This window comes from Colias croceus, chromosome 19 (assembly GCF_905220415.1).
Source record: "Colias croceus chromosome 19, ilColCroc2.1".
Lineage (NCBI taxonomy): Eukaryota > Metazoa > Arthropoda > Insecta > Lepidoptera > Pieridae > Colias > Colias croceus.
The window spans coordinates 3,830,715-3,848,966 of record NC_059555.1 but is presented as its reverse complement, the minus strand read 5'-3'; the positions used below and the strand labels follow the sequence as shown (position 1 = coordinate 3,848,966).

The window sequence follows — 18,252 nt, the reverse complement described above, 5'->3', positions numbered from 1 at the left end:
GTCAAGTGCGAATATGCCGCGATTTTTCGATCGATAGTAATCCGTAATAGGTTTTTGGAGTGGAAAATGAGCCAGTCGCACATAACTTTCTATACGATTTAATTTGAGTAGGTTTGAAGAAAGGATGTATCGATGGATAAATTACAGAACATATAAGAAGACAATATAGACAGATACATGAGAATTGATTTCAAAATCAGCTCCAGATTTTGTTTTTGCGTTTTCCGTTCATAATTTTGTACAAACACGATTTCTGTCTCTACTTTTTATGAACTTTTTTACCAACTGAAGACTCATCAATCTGTTACTGCATACTTAATTCGCTATATATAACTCATTCGAGAATTGTGGTACCCTTAATCGACGGATAACGATAATTTGATTATAATTACTGAATTATAATGACGTTATTCACATTAAATAATGAACAATTAGACCTGATTAACAGAGCATCCCCAACTCTGATCACGTCAGTACCTACCTACGTCACCTACGCCATAGTATAATCATTACACCCCAATCAGACCACGCCATTAGTACCCACATTATGCAATAAGGAACTATACCCGGCGCGGCCTAAGATGATCCCTATGACACTGACAGTTATTCTCAAGAGACAAACTTGTAATGGCGTCACCATTAAATTAGAAACGTATTGGAGGCGTCTAAAAATGGCATTTATTAATTTTTACGTAGCTTTATCCTATTACAATGATATTCCGTTGGAATTATAACAATTCTTATCATTTACGAGAAATTATATCAATCTGACTTTACGTTTACGTCCTTCAAAACTTACATCGTTGGCATTTATCGACTAGTGCGGAAAGTATCGATAAACAAATTTCGATAATGGAAACGAGTTCACATTTTTTCCATACTTAAGCTATAGTTCATTCACTATTGAATGGAACAGAAGATCGCAGCATACTTAATTAATAATTACCGTTCGCTTTAATTTACTTACCTATGATAATATAAGTTTTTTAGAAAAATTAAATGGGGGATTCCATTTTCATGATAAAATAATATACACTGTGTTAAATGGGTTAAAAATTACGAGAAAATGATAAGGTGTATTTTTATGTTTTGGAAAACTTTCGTTTTACTTACCGTTTCGTTTACATAATAGACGTTAAAAATTCATTTTATAATATTTGTAAAAACATGTTTACCGAGGTGGCTGAATGCAAACCACGCCTTTGCCTATAAAATAGTAAAGTATCGACACGATCCATCATACGAGCAATCACTAAGACGAACTGTCATAGGGATCATCTTAGGCCGCGCCAGGTATAACGTACAAGATACATTATCCAAATGTTACCCCTTGCGTTAACATTGACCGTTCACCGGGTTGCGACACCCCGGTGGGGATAGCGCGTCTCGCTCACAATGAGATAGTGTTGGATAACAGGTGCCAGTGTTGTGACTGTGTTTTTGTGGGATGTGATTTACTTTTACTCGGCGAATTGCATCACTGTGGATAATAGGTAAATATTGTGTTGATCGATATTTGATGTAGTGGTGATAATATGTAATTATTTATTTTTTTATTTTTTGCAATCTGTTTTATTGTATTATTCCCAAAAGTTACGACAATTTTTTAAAGAGATACTTTTTTGAAGTATCTTAAATTAATATTTTGCAAATATTTTAAAGCGCGCTTTGCGTATTTTTAACAAAAACACAAAACGAACAATATTCTGCGACAACTTAAAAACTGGGTTAATTATCTCAAAAACAAAACCATATGACGAAAGGTATATCATCAAAAATTAATATTAAAATTCACTCTCAAACAATCTCATTTACGTGTACCGTAACATTTACATTTAAATGATTATACAACATGAATCATGATACAGTTCTCATAGCCTTCTCGAGCGCAACAAATCTTCATGAATGGAATATCACTCTCGTTTTATTTTTTTCTCTATACGTTGTTTATGCAATGACAAAATTACTGCCGCGGAATTGTAAATTATGGATACGTTATTAACAATTTTCTCTTCAAAATACATATTTATTTATACTGATATAATGTCATCCTTTACAATCGAAAGCTAGCTGTAATATATTTATAAAAATTAACATCATCAAAAGATCAAAAGAAACATCCGTTTTCAGATAAAATGTCAAGTGAATTTTGTTTTAATTTGTGTATAAAGCAATCCCTTTCTTCAAACATATTTATAGGGTGCATCTTAATATCTTTTCGTGAATTTGGTAGATAAATTAACAAAATTAGGTACTAAAAGCTCTCATAAAAGTAATTAATTTACAAACAATTAAAATTAAGACTATTGGTATTCTTTCTTCTTAAATTAATTTTCAATATAGCATTTTTTCTAATAAAAATTAATTAAGCATGCGCTGGTCACTAGATAATCGACTAATTTAATGATGATTATAAATAATCAATTATAATTAAAAACGCAAATTTTTCAAACTATTAATAAATTGACTCATACTTCAATTTATTAAATACCTTCGTTTGAAACACTAATTGTTTTCATTCAGTATAAATCATTATAAATAGTAAAAGGGAACGACCTTCTGATGTAATAGATATTTGTCTTTAACTAGATCAGTCGCGATAAACAGGTTATTAAAATTATTTATATTAAAAATTTCAAAAATATAACACCCAGCTGCTCAACTTAGATTGGTGTTATTAATTTTTTTTTATCTAAAAGCTCCTTCGAAACGGCTTAACCAATTACAATTAAGTTCGTTAATTATATTTATTAAGTGATCTCTAGTGTTAAAATATAAGTTTTCATACAAAATAAAAGTCTTCACTGTCACGACATCGCGCGAACATTTGTAACGATATAAAGTACGTATAAACCTTACCATTAGCATAGTGGATACAAACTAGAAGATCACGCGTATAAGAAATAATAAATGCTAAAGAATTACCTCCTTTCAAAACCGAAAAAAATCTTTTCACAACTATTAAAATATGCACCAAATATTACACACCAGAAAATTAACAATTTAAATACCACATCATTACAAACTTAAGCCCACTAACAATACAAAATATTAAACACCATCAAAGTAGCGGGTCAAAAAGTCAAGATGCATGACAAATATCCATCCTGGCTTGTGAAATAATTTCAAAACCTGCGACTCACACTAAAAGGTTTCAAGGTGGACTTGTGCATACTTCTACCGTAAGTGTACCGGTCTTTCATGCTGGTAGAGATGTATCGAAATTAGAGGTATTTATAGTTTCTAATCTATTAAACTTATCCTTAATTCCTATAATAATGCTATTTTTAAATTAATTTATATATAGTTAATATCGGTAAATGTTAGCTCATTTTTGAATGGTGTTTGTGTATATGTGTGATATAAAGATTTGATTTATACTGCGGCAAAAATAGCCCGGATTATAATTCTTAATACATGCAGTTAAAGTTATTAAATTTTAAAAGTTCTGTGAACAAGATAAGTGTGTGTTTGTGTCATCTAAGATCCGGTAAGACTTACGTTACGTACTTTAGACTATTTATTAATGAACGTCCATTACATTTAAAAATTATGACTAGAGTTGAATGACATAACTTGGATCGGTTTTTATTAAAGGAAAATTTGAACTTTTCTGTACAATGTGGGTCGTCAGCGAAATTATCACTTAACCTATAATACCATATTTCGTGATATAATTATTTTAACTCTTTTGAACTTTGGCATGAAGCTTTATTTATGCAACTCCGTACCTTTTGAAAATACCAAAAGGCTATTGATGCAAAGCGGTTTCTTATGTTTAATGGTAATGTGATTTTAGTTTCGATGTTTTTGAAGCAAATAATGCAATATTTGTAGTTGATACAAATTTCAAAGAAATATTGTGACGCACGAAATAAAATATAGTTACTACTTATTTACTATTATGACTTTTTAAATTGTTGTTTTAAAATGTTCAATTAGGTACTTAAAAATTAACCTATATTTATTATCTTATTACAAGGGTCATTGCTATATAAATAAATAAAATAAATAACAGGACAATTTCCACACACGGCACGATCCGATCCCATACTAAGCTTTCGCAGATGGCTGATAAACATACATATATAATTTTAAATAAATAATTATGTAGATAATTAGCACCTAGACACAGAGCAAATACTTGCCCCGGGTGAGAATCGAACCCACAACCTCTGATTTGGAAGGCGGGGCCACTACCAGCCAAGCCAACCAGTCAGTCGATATATTTCAATTCATCACAAATGCAAAATAAATGCTAAGAAAACACTTAACATCTATATACCGTCTTGATAACAAACCAGCGTCCTCGAATGCGAGAAATCGGATATACGTGATACGAACGATTAAATGAATTATTTCGCACAATTATCTTGCACACAACATTCTCACAGACCTAATTCTCACTAATCTATTTCCCTTGCATATATAATTGAAACAGGTGCATTGTCAAACTTTTTACTCTATATACAAAACGTGGTATTGTTACCGTTAGTGAAAAACACCCGATATATTCTTAATTGGGGGTCATATACTCCAATTACCTACAGAACTGAATCCTTTCAACTACATACTAACTATTTAGTTATCTGTGCTACTACTAGCGTCAGTTCTTGTCTTCCTTCTGTTTAATAGAATCTGTGTTCACTTGTTATTTCGCGTATACTTCTGTACTAAAATATATCTCCTGCGCAGTTGGCTAGTCTCAGTCGAAATTGGTTGCCGTAGCACATATTTGGGATTATAATTAAACAAGACAAAAAAGTGTAAGTACATAATATTATGTAGAATTTCAATAAACAATACAATACGATGTATGATAATCACGAATGCTTCAATACGAAGTTTTATGTTCGTTTATTATCTTTATGATAATTTTTAGTAGCCTTCTGCAGGCATAATATAATAGCGCTATAAAATTAAATATCCTCTTTTTGTTGATATGACCTAGATAAAATTAAATACTAGTAATAATAATACAAATTGCACTTGCTTCGTTTTCAGTTCTAGGTAATATATAATATATATCCTTAACTTTTTTTAGATTACCTTATTTTTTACGATTTGGTTTGGTTGGTTTTTTCGATTATGTTTTTTTTTTTTACTAGTGACCAAATAAACAAATAGATCGTAGGAAATATCCCGTAAAGTTCATTAAATTCAATTTTATTTAAATTTTCTCCAATATTATTAAGCTATTGCATAGCTTCTATCGCGGGCCTTGAGCGCGGGGACCGAATCGAGAAATTCCGTAACGAAAAAACCTCACTCTCCCCACTCCGACGGGCTCGGAGGTGTGGCTTGAATGCATAGGATGCAATAGCTTTACCGCGGCAGTCCCCGAGTGCCACACGTCGTTTTTTTTATTATTATTTTTCTCCTGTTCCTAACTCAATAACATCGTTGGTAAATAGCGTATTTTAAGTTATATATGATTGGACAGATAACATATATAACTGAGCGACCATAAACCTCACTTCATTGGTAAAACAAACAATTATTGCGTCTGATATAGTCCTTTCGTGATACACACCAATTTTCAAATTCCTTCAGTATCAATAAATAATTATTTGTAAAAATTCCTTCTAGTTACCGACACGACACTCATTCGTACGCGACGAAGGCTTTATTCATACAATGTAGAAACATGGTTACTACAATTTTGTAATTACAATAACAATTACAATAACAAGAAATTTAACATTACACAAGAGATAATATTACAATTTCACCGATAAATCACCTTGGGCCTATACGTGGTAAAGTTCGTGACCCACAAACTTATAATTAAAGGTTATGACATCTGCTTTGGAAAGATTCCGGAAAGTTTAAACATCTGCGACAGTGTCATGTAGAAGTCCTTCTTATAAAAAGGCTTTTATTAATCCGAAATTTTATAGTAGGTATTAATCGTTTTTAGTTCATTATATTATTATATTGTATACTCTAAATTTAGTTACTAACATCTCGTCCGAGCATTGCCCGCGTTGATCAACAATAAAATAATATTGATAATCGGTTAATAGAGCAGCTTTTGAGTAAATCACAACAAACAATCAAACAAAATCAAACCTTTACTTTGTTTATCAGTGTTATTAAAAATTTCAGTAACTAGACAATTTCCCAGCGTGTAATCTGGCTCACCCAACGTACTAATTCATATAACTTGTATCAAACGACATATAATTAAGTCATGTTAATTAATATAAAGCACACATATCACAACTACTGCGACAAAGCCGTTCTTTTAGATATTTAAAACTCAAATCACGTCGGCATTGCGACAACTATTAGGAACGCGTATGCAATCGAATATAATTGGCCAATTTTTAAGGCGACCGAATCTGCAATCTAATACAGACCCTTGACCAGACCTTGGTGTATTGCACGAAAAAGTATTGGGCATTGGCTCATATAAAAATATTTTCTTTGAATCGTAATAAAATAATTATTTTACTAGCTTCAGTCCACGTTTTTTAAGCCTTTTAACCAGAAATATATGTACATGTTTCATCCACACAAATTTAAACTCGAATAAATATTAATTAATTAATATTTATTAATAATAAAAGATTCCTTAAACAGTTACTTGGTAATAAATAATCATTTATAAAGACGGTAAAATTGACTCTACTTACTACTTAACTATTTAAGAATATACGCCATACAAATTGGTTAGATAATTTAACTTCAAAGAGATATCGAGCCCGTTGAACTCTATTACATACCTTAATAAATTAACCCTAATAAATATAATTTTTTTATTTATTTTATCATATATAATATTATGTATGTTTAAAAACATATTCACGGGTTTTTTAGATGCTCTTAAATATTATAATGTACCATCTAGAGTGAATCTATTAATTTATTAACTAACGTATTATAGACATAAACGATCAAAAGTGTTGATACACAGTGAATTATCTTCTCGTACGTGTTTTAGAGAGATAGTTCCCTTCACATTTTGCGATGATACCTACCTATTATCCTTATATCTCGTATTACAATGCAGATACATCACTTGCTCGATTCGATTACAAAACGTTAAATGGAACGTATTTTGTATAATTACAACCTTATAATAGGCATATAAATTGATAGAATGATAAATAAATAATTTCTAAAAAAAAAACTTAATGATTTCATTAATGAAACGTATTTTATATATTAGCTGAATGAAAAAAGCTTAAATAAGTAGGAACAAATGAATAGATGTGTCAAAAAATATAACTGTACAATCAAAACACCACCATGAAATCTACATCAAAAACGTGCTTTAATAAAAAAATCTTGTTATTGTTCGCATCCCTTCCCGTGATCGAGATTTTCCTATTCTTAAAAAAATCTAATTTGCTATAAAACTAAATAAAAAAAATATCTTAATATTCACTTATATTCGGCTACTATAAGCTAAGAGTTGTGTAATGTGTAAGCCGATCCGCGATATTACACACTCGCAAGGACACTGTCAGCGTGTGACCTGATACACGTGGTTAGAACTGACCGCAAATGTTAAACTTCATCAAAACCGGACATCGCAATACATCGTTACCCAATGTGCCATCAAAATAAATGTTTAAAAATCAAAACCTTTAATACCTTAACGTTCACACGTCGCAGACAAAGCTTGTAATATTAATATATTAGTTAAGTAGTTTTAAATTCATATGGGCCGAAGTTTTAAGTTATATTAAGATCTTTTAATTGTAACTACATTGTTGCCTGAAATAAATAAATAATTTTAATTAGATTAACTCGTGAAATTTTTACGAGTTATATTACCTATCACCGATCCTTGATAAGTGTTAGTGTGTTTGTTGTTTTCACGCATAAACTACTGGACCGATTTTGATGAAATTTGGCACAGACAATCTTTAGACCCTGAGAAAGAACATAGGCTACCTTTTATTGCAAAATATGTACCACGAGCGAAGCCGGGGCGGACCGCTAGTCATATATAAGTTTGTTTAAAGATTTTTTTTGAAGATTACTTGCGAATCTGTGCCCTTCGTCATAATTAGAAGTCCAAACTAATCCTTTCGATTACAATTATTAAATTTACTTTTATTTAAATATACTATAGTTTCTTACACTAAAAATCATATAATATGGATGACTTATTAATCATCAATTATTTATCTAAGTGCATTTAAAATCACGTAATCTTCTGTATTAACAAAACATCTCCTCTGCATAAAAAAAACATTGTCATTAAACAATAATATGAAATAACATTATTTTGCACCCACGCCCTGCAGTTCCCAGGTTCTAATACAATTTTTCGTAATATTATATTAAAAAATAATATCCAAATGAGGTTAGTTGGAAATTTGTAACAATAGCTTACGATACTTACACATGATTAGACACATACAATGCACACCACGTTTTGTTTATTGCCATTATAATAGAAATCTGTGAACTTCGGAAATTACTCAACATTTCACATTTGGGTACACTGGCGCAAGTCACAACCTTTGTGCTGTGTTGTATCCTAGTGTACAAATACAAATGTCAATTACAAATAATAAATGATCATTAAATTTATTTAAAGCCATATAGGTAGATGTTAATGTTCCCCTCCAAGACACTAATGAAGAAGATGTCTTCATAAAATATATACATAAACGCTAAGCAACACTCACACGACCTTGAGAAACAATTATGTAATATGAAAAAAAAAAACTTTTAAACAACTTAGGCCTCATTAGTGCAGCCGTAGAATTTTTAACAATAACTATATCTATAGAAGGTCACTTATGTTTTGAAATATTTCTATTGTATCATATTATGTTAACTGAAGTACCTGTGATTGCATCATCTATTAAAAAAGTAATTAGAACTAAAGTATCTATTTCTCAAATTACAGAATGCCCAAAAACTGAATCAGCATGGGAATCCTAACAGCTGCATCGACGGCTGCGAAAGCGGCCCTCACCATCGGAGGTCTAAGCAAACTGACTTTCATCCCTGCCATGCTCGCCGCGATGGCATACTTCAACTACGACATCCTCGACCCAGAGAACAGACCATTCAACCAAAAGTACCTGAGAGAGGAATACGACTTCATAGTCGTTGGAGGTGGCTCAGCTGGTGCCGTTGTAGCCAATAGACTATCAGAAATCGAAGGCTGGAATGTACTGTTACTGGAAGCTGGTGGACACGAAACTGACATAAGCGACGTGCCCCTACTCTCTTTGTATTTGCATAAAAGTAAACTGGATTGGAAATACAGGTACGATGAGTTTAATACCATTGATAACATACCTATTGAAATATTTTAACAATATCCATTAAAAAACATAAACACATTTACTTACATAATAGAAAAAGACTTTATTCATTCATTAGGATCGCCTTCTTGTAAACTAATATTTTTTTCTGAATCTGCAAGGTCGATAACGTTACCTGAAACAAAAAAGTTCAATTTATAATACATATCATTCAAATTATATTTATATAATTTCAGAACCCAACCACAAGATTCAGCATGTCAAGCTATGAAGGATAAGCGTTGTTCCTGGACAAAAGGAAAAGTTCTGGGCGGATCGTCTGTTCTAAATACTATGCTTTACATCAGAGGAAATAAACGCGATTTCGACCAATGGGAGGCATTTGGCAACCCTGGCTGGGGTTACAAAGACGTACTCCCATATTTCAAGAAATCAGAAGATCAACGTAATCCCTACTTGGCCAAAGATACTAAACACCATTCCATCGGTGAGTTATATTTTTGAGATAATTTGTTGAAATGTAAATAATTATTGAATAATTAAAACCAAAGATTAAATAAGAATTTCTTTATTCACAAAATAATTTGATTTAATAAAATTTGATTATTTAAATTAGTCTTTAATGTAATGTAGAAATTCATTAAGATATATTTTCATTTCAGGTGGATATCTATCAGTGCAAGATGCCCCTTACAACACTCCAATTGGAGCTTCGTTCCTACAAGCAGGAGAAGAAATGGGCTACGATATAATTGATGTAAACGGCAACCAGCAAACTGGATATGGCTGGTATCAATTCACCATGAGAAGAGGAACAAGATGTTCAACAGCAAAGGCTTTCCTTCGACCAATTAGATTGCGTCAAAACTTGCATATCGCTTTATTCGCTCACGTCACAAAAGTTTTAATCGACAAAGATTCAAAGCGTGCTTATGGTGTCGAATTTATTAGAGATAATAAGAAACAAGTTGTTTACGCAAAAAGAGAGGTCATCCTATCGGCTGGTGCAATCGCTTCGCCACATCTATTAATGTTATCTGGAGTTGGTCCGGCACAACATTTACGAGAAGTCGGCGTTGAGGTCATGTATGATTCTCCAGGTGTTGGAAGAAATTTACAAGATCACATTGCCGTAGGAGGAATAGTATTTCAAGTCGACTATCCTATTAGCTTAGTTATGAATAGACTTGTAAACATAAACTCCGCTTTACGTTATGCTGTGTCAGAAGACGGACCACTCACTTCTAGTATAGGGCTAGAAGTAGTAGCTTTCATTAATACCAAATATGCGAACGCAACAGAGGATTGGCCAGATATAGAATTTATGATGACCTCTGCTTCCACACCTTCAGATGGCGGAACACAAGTTAAGAAAGCTCATAGTTTAACAGACGAGTTTTACGAAGAAGTGTTTGGTCATATCACAAATAAGGATGTATTTGGTATATTCCCAATGATGCTTCGGCCAAAGAGCCGTGGTTTTATAAAACTACGATCCAAAAATCCATTAGATTATCCTCTTATGTACCATAACTATTTAACGCATCCTGATGATGTAGGAGTATTGCGAGAGGGAGTTAAAGCTGCTTTGGCAGTTGCTGAAACTAAAGCTATGAAACGTTTGGGCGCTAGATTCAATAGTAAACCAGTGCCTAATTGTAAGCATCTACCTCTTTACACAGACGAGTATTGGGATTGTTACATCAGGCAATATACTATGACAATTTATCACTTGTCTTGTACTGCTAAAATGGGTCCATCCACGGATCCCATGGCAGTTGTGGATCCAAAACTAAGAGTTTATGGCATAGAAGGTCTGCGTGTGATAGATGCAAGTATAATGCCTCGAGTAACAAATGGAAATATAAATGCTCCTGTTATTATGATAGCTGAGAAAGGCAGTGACTTAATAAAGGAGACTTGGTTAAATAAACGACAAAGGAGGAGCACTAGATCATTGAAATGCTCCCGGTTAGAACAAATCTTGTTAGGGAAAAAATCTGCGACATGTGCAGTAGAAAGGTGACACTCTTGAAATACATATAAGTAGCTAAACGAGGCCATTGTTAATTAATTTTAGTTACCAAATAGAACTTTCTTACAGGCGTTTTTATCCGTTATTGTATGTGTATTTTAGTCGGTTTCTTTTCTCTAGTCCCCTGAGCGGTACCAAACCTCAAAATAGTAGGCAATAGTAAAATTCATTGTATGTTATTTTGGTGTAAAGATATAAGCTAAATGGTTAGGTTAATAGAAAGACTTTGGTGATAAGAATCTTGTGTAAATGGTATTATAGTAATAAGTAGTAACGATTAAGTGTAAATAAATCTTATATTATAATACATGTGTTATTGAAAAAAATTACCCTTTATTATATTTTATTTTATTTTTATATTCTCTATTGCACACATAATATACAGTTTGACAAGAGCAGGACATAAGATGCAAAGAGCGCTATTATTGCTCTCTAGAAATTTCTTCCAAGCAACCAGTTCCAAGTAGAAAGTTTACAATCGAATAATTGGGAAGATAGTGTATTTTATTTCATGTATTCAATGCAAAAGTGCTATTCTCATCAAAGTCTAGAAAGGTATTCTGACTGATCAAACTATTGGTTTCAATTATTGGTAAGGTATTGGTTTCATGCTATGTTATTATTTAAAGTGGGTCATATAAAGTAAGAGAAGCGATAATAACGCCATCTATGTAAGATTTTAGTAAACATTTTGCACACATTACAATAAACCAAGAAACAGTACACAACAACATATAGCAACTTCATACTTTCAACAAATCAAGTTTCTTTTTCGTGCTATTTGTTGTTGTTGATAGATGGCGCTATTCTAAAGAATCAATTTAAGTATTTGAAAGCCTTTTTTGCAAGAAACTTGAATTATATCTATAATTATTGTACACATTTTAATAGATCTTAATCTTATACAAGTACACATTTTAATATTCAAAAATATCCCCGTTATATTATGACCAAAACTAAAATAACTATAATTTAGAATCGAACATTTTACACTTACCTAATTCATTCATAAATAAAAAATGGAATCACACTATGTATTCAAAAGATCAAAGATAGCTTCGATATGGAAATTTCTAATAGCCTTATCATCTACTAGCTTTCCAACCGCAGCTTCGCCCGCGCAGTCAAAGAAAAACCCGCATAGTTCCCGTTCCCGTAGGATTTCCCGGGTTAAAAGTAACCTATGTCCTTTCTCCAGTATCAAAATATATCTATACCAAATTTCATGCAAATTGGTTCAGTAGTTAAGGCGTGATTGAGTAACAGACACACAGACAGAGTTACTTTCGCATTTATAATATTATTATTAAGTATGGATAAAGCTGAAGAGTTTGTTTATTTGTTTGAACGCGCTAATCTCTATAACTACTAGTCCGATTTGAAAATTTTTTTCGTGTGAAAAATTCGGTGTTTGATAGCCCATTTATCGAGAAAGGCTATATATCAAACCGCGGGAAACAGCTAGAGAGTTATAAATCCTAAACATTAAATAATCGACCAATACTAAGTAATAGTAGTACTTAGAACGACATCTTCACCTACATTGCACTAAGGCTTATTGTAAAGTCCAAAACCACTCAACAAATAAACAACCACGGTAATTATGCGTCGAATTAAGTATTACACAAGTCTAGGCGTAACATATCTGAGACCTATTGCAACAAAACATTTCGTAACGTAGTGCAAGTCAGCGGTATTGTGCTGACCCCAGGGGGCAATTATTAAAGGTATTATGTGGGTCATTTAGGTGTCTTCATATTAAGTGTTAAGAATAAATTAATGTATTAATCACTAGCAAATTTAATATAACGTTTATTTAATATCACTTCTAATATGATAAGGCCGCCTAATAAACTATACTTTTTTTTTGTTTTGTATAAATTAGCAATAAGTTTCCCATGTATAGTATATGTATAGTTTTATTAAAAAAAATAAAAATAACGCAGGATAGTGTAATGATTATTATAATAAAAGCAACAAGAAAGCATTCTATTGAACTGAATAGGTACATCCATACTAATATTATAAATGCGAAAGTAACTCTGTCTGTCTGTCTGTTACTCAATCACGCCTAAACTACTGAACCAATTTTCATGAAATTTGGTATGGAGATATTTTGATACCCGAGAAAGGACATAGGCTACTTTATTATCCCGGGAAAATGACCTAATCCCGGAAATCCCTCGGGAACGGGAACTATGCGGGTTTTTCTTTGACTGCGCGGGCGAAGCCGCGGGCGGAAACCTAGTAATAATATATGATAAACAAAATATTACAAGTAAAGAGTATATTTAATAATCTAGATCTAAGATCAATGGTGCTTTTCCAGCATAGTATCGCTTCAAACGCCTAAACGTTTCAAACTTCAAAGTTTTATGATAAGTGTTACGATATGCTGGTTCTTTACAAACACTTTCCTCTACACATCCTCGCACATTATTAGTGGAAAAGCACCCTAAACCTACAATTTAATGTGTGAACAAGAAAATAGCTTCTTATAAGTAATTGGAATCATATCATGAAACAATAAACTTTCCAAGTCTCAAAAGAAATTCAGGCAAATTGTAACGAATCAGTAAAACATTATATAACACATAGATAGCTTAATAAAAATCTTATAACCTAGGCCTATAAAGTTAATACCTACCTACACGTCAAATAATCATATTTTACGACGTCTTTCATGGAGAGAAAATCAAAGCCAATTTCGAATTATTCCCGCCCTTTCGGATACTAACTTCCTTCCGCCTTTCCCATATCACATATGTATCGTTAAACTATTTATTTATAACTGAATGCCTTATTTTTAGATTTAAGTATCATTTAGATCTGAAATACAAAATCAATAAATTATATAAAATACATTAGTAGGTACTAATGTTTGGTTACACCCGCTTGGTTCTTCAAAGTTCCAACTATTTTAATTCTAAATTAAATCCAAATCTGTGTCGTGTAGACTGTGAAAGCGTAAAAGTCAGGCAGACAGACAGAATTTTACATTTATAATATTAATAAGTACCAAATGATTTTGTATAAAAGTAAATAATTCGATTCATACATAATAACTCATATTAATGCATAATTAATTAGCCCTTAAAATTCTTGATTATAGTTTGTTTAGAAATTGCGTGGTCACGGGGCGACAGTCTCCCCGTGACCACACTCGCTGTAAAGTGTTCGAAACATCGGGAAAATAATATTATAATGAATAAATCGCGTTTAAAATCCGTTAAACAATGTATAATACTCACGTAAAATCAAACACTAGAAAATAGTATATAGTTTTTATTAGAGATGCGCCGAATAGTGGTTTCACCGAATAACCGAATACCGAATACTATTCGGTTAAAACCTTACCGAACCGAATATTCGGCCGAATTATTCGGTTCAATGTTTTGATGTGTTCTGATGCGTAAACGGATTCTAACGGGTCGCAAATAGCTGCTGGCTCGGTGGCGAGCGAGCCTTACCTCACCGTCTGCCACCCGCGTATATCGCCCGCGCACTCCGTGCTCCGTGCCGTCTCAGTTGTGTTGAAACATCGCACGAATACGTTACAAATTAAAACAAAAAAAATATTAAAAATTTTATATTGTTTAAAAGTTTTATATTTTTACTTTAAGTTAGTGTTTGCAACATGAGCGGACGTAAAAGATCGCGAGTTTGGGACTTTTTTGATGAAATGCAAGATGACAAAACAAAAGTTAAGTGTAATTTGTGTGATTGTGTTATTTTTCGTGTGTCATATTCTATTGGGACTAAAAGCATTGTCTTCAGACTTCAGGATTTAAAGTATAACAAATATTAAATACTAACTAAGTGCTAATAATAAACATGATTAAATTATGTTGATGTAAATTTACAAAATAAACGTTGATTTGAAATGTAATGATTGTTTTATTAACCGACTTCAAAAAAAGGAGGAGGTTATCAATTCGGCCGGTATGTTTTTTTTTTTATGTATGTACACCGATTACTCCGAGGTTTCTGAACCGATTTACGTGATTCTTTTTTTGTTCGATGCGGGATGGTGTCGAATTGGTCCCATAAAAATTTTATTCGGATAGGCCCAGTAGTTTTTATTTTATGAGCATTTTTGTCTGTAGGTATATGTGAATTTTGCAAGTGCAAGTTTGAAGTCGGTTGTTTGTAACGCAGTTATCACTTGTTTTATACTAGTTTTCCGCCGGCGGCTCCGCCCGCGGTTTCAAAGAAAAACTCGCATAGTTCCCGTTCCCGTGGAATTTCCGGGATAAAACCTATCCTATATTACTCGTGGATAATGTAGCTTTCGAATGGTAAAATAATTTTTTAAATCGGTCCAGTAGTTTATGAGCCTATTCATTACAATCAAACAAACAAAGTTTTCCTCTTTATAATATTAGTGTAGATACCTTAGGTTCAACACATTCTTCATAGGATTTCTTTGACTTGTGCAGTTTAGTATGACATAAATCATTCATAATATGAAGTTATTTATTTAGTTCTATAGCCAAGAAAGTAGAAACACTCATACCGAATATATTCGGCACCTAAACCGAATAATTCGGCCGAATACGAATAGTGAAAAAGATGCCGAATATGCCGAATACCGAATATGTATTCGGTATTCGGCGCATCCCTAGTTTTTATATTTAAATATTTAATAGACTTAAACTCCAACGTACGAAGCAGGGATCGTAGATATCTATATAAGTTACTTAAATAAAATTATTTTAATGAAATGCTACACAACCGCAAAACTGAGAAAATTAAATGGTAAAGTGAAAATACTTAAATCTAGAAAGACGGTCACTAGTCCGTTCCGCAATTGCACATAGTTGTTTATTAAACTTTTGTCATATTAATCCACTGTAATATAAATAAAAAAAACATAAGTGTTACGCGAACGTTACACTAGAAAAATTCAACTACTAACCGCTTTTCACGTAATATGTAGTTGCAAAGTCCCCAAACCAGATTTTTTTGTGCGCAATTTTACCTAATTCATTATGTCCAATATTTCTACACGACTCTTTAGTTTTTACTCATTCAAAACATCAAAAGAAGGGTTAATAATTATTGCACTTTCTTTTGCCTTGCACTTTGTTTTGTCTTTCTTTTGTCTTTAATATTTATATTGAATTGGATGACAGAAGACAAAGTCTACAAAGTTAACAATTAAGAGCTAGCGCGCAAGAGCAACTTTTGTCTCCGCAACTATTTTGTCTCTCCCATCAACTCTATGGGCTAGTAAGAAAGTACGCGCGCGTGGCGACGCAACTCCCCATAGAGTTGATGCAGGGAGAGACAAAATAGTTGCGGAGACAAAAGTTGCTCTTGCGCGCTAGCTCTAATTGAAAATGATTATAATATTACAACATATTAAAACTGCAGCATTTCCATAATAAGTACATTATTTCTTTCCAACAATTTCAATTAAAATACTGCGTTATTAATAAAACACTAGTATGAGTTTTAATCTCAGTGGAAATAATATTTTCTTTTTCCATTATCAACACAAGATAGAAATTATTTTACACGAAGTCGTTATTTGAAATTACTTAACTCATTTGATGGACGAATTATATACAGTAATTATTATTAATGCATTCACAATTATAATTTAATAGCTTTCCGCCCGCGGTTTGTCCGCGTAATCTATAACTTAGCAAATTAAATAATAAACCTCAAATTAAAAAACCGCATCAAAATCTGTTGCGTAGTTTTAAAGATTTAACCATATTTAGAGACAGACAGACGGACAAACTGCTTGATAATAACTTACCTATAACGATATCCATGCGAACACTAATTAACGATACTGTATTTCAGTTTCAAATTGCAAAATTTAGAAAGACGAAGTTTTCATTAATTAATAATATTGAAACTGCAAAATATAAAATACTGAATTTCTGTAAATGCGGTAGAACAAATTTTACTTTCTCTTGGATCTAAATCTGCGCCTGCGCATAAACGCACTGTCTTATTACGGTACTATTAATCTTATGACCATATCATTCGATGTTATATATGTTTTATTTAATGTGATCTATGCAATTTAAAAGGGAAAAAAATTGCTTTGCGATATTTTATTTCCTACATAATTATAATTTGTAGCTACCTACGTAGTAACGCCTTTATACCTTTATCTCGTTACTATTACATATATTTAAGAATATTAATTAATAATTAGGTACGTCAATTTCTTTTACATTTTTATTTATAAACTAGCTGTTCCTCGCGGCTTCACCCGCATTGCTCCGCTCATGTTGGTCTTAGCGTGATGACATAGCCTTATAGTCTTCCTCGATAAATGGGCTATCTAACACCGAAAGAATTTTTCAAATCGGACCAGAGTTTCTGAGATTAGCGCGTTCAAACAAACAAACTCTTCAGCTTTTTAATATTTATATAGATAAACAAACTAGTTACTGAAATACATTTCAATCAAAAATGCAACAATTATCAACTTTTACATAATACTTTTCTGACTGAAACTTTGCAAATCGATATAAAAAAACCTACCTATATAAGATTTTCCTTTTAATCTCTCACCATAAGCATTACCGCTCTAAATTAGATTAAATCATTGAAACCATAATATCATGATATACGCACATTGCTATCATTTTCCTGTTACCTAAGAGACAGTTATGATGGTAAATCAATAGAGGAAGCCATATATTTTGCACGCCACTAAACATGGTGTAACCAAAGCTATAAAACACTGTGCATACAAATATACCTTTTATGTACTAGAGTTAAGAATCAGATTCGTATTTAGTGAATTAATTGGATATGTACAGACATTGGAGCGCGGTTTTCACCTAGTAAGTAAGGGAAATAAATTTTGGTTTGACACACGAGAATTTCCTCTTCGATAAGCATCAGTGTGTTCGTATCTTCTCTAGCTATAAAAAATATGATGTTCTCAAATCTAATCCATACTTATATTATAAATGCGAAAGTAACTCTGTCTGTCTGTCTGTTACTCAATCA

At 32.3% G+C, this 18,252-nt stretch overlaps 2 protein-coding genes across 2 annotated transcripts in view; one reads left to right on the top strand and one right to left on the bottom strand.

The window, feature by feature from the left end:
* LOC123700111 (flotillin-2) overlaps positions 1 to 18,252 on the bottom strand; it is a 214,564-nt gene that overhangs the window by 58,642 nt on the left and 137,670 nt on the right. The gene's annotated exons all lie outside the window — the stretch shown is intronic.
* LOC123700105 (glucose dehydrogenase [FAD, quinone]) lies at positions 1,356 to 11,576 on the top strand. Its single transcript, XM_045647230.1, has 4 exons — positions 1,356 to 1,493; positions 8,873 to 9,238; positions 9,473 to 9,723; positions 9,899 to 11,576. The coding sequence occupies exons 2-4, from the start codon at positions 8,895 to 8,897 to the stop codon at positions 11,260 to 11,262; spliced, it is 1,959 nt and encodes a 652-aa protein (XP_045503186.1). The 5' UTR covers positions 1,356 to 1,493; positions 8,873 to 8,894; the 3' UTR covers positions 11,263 to 11,576.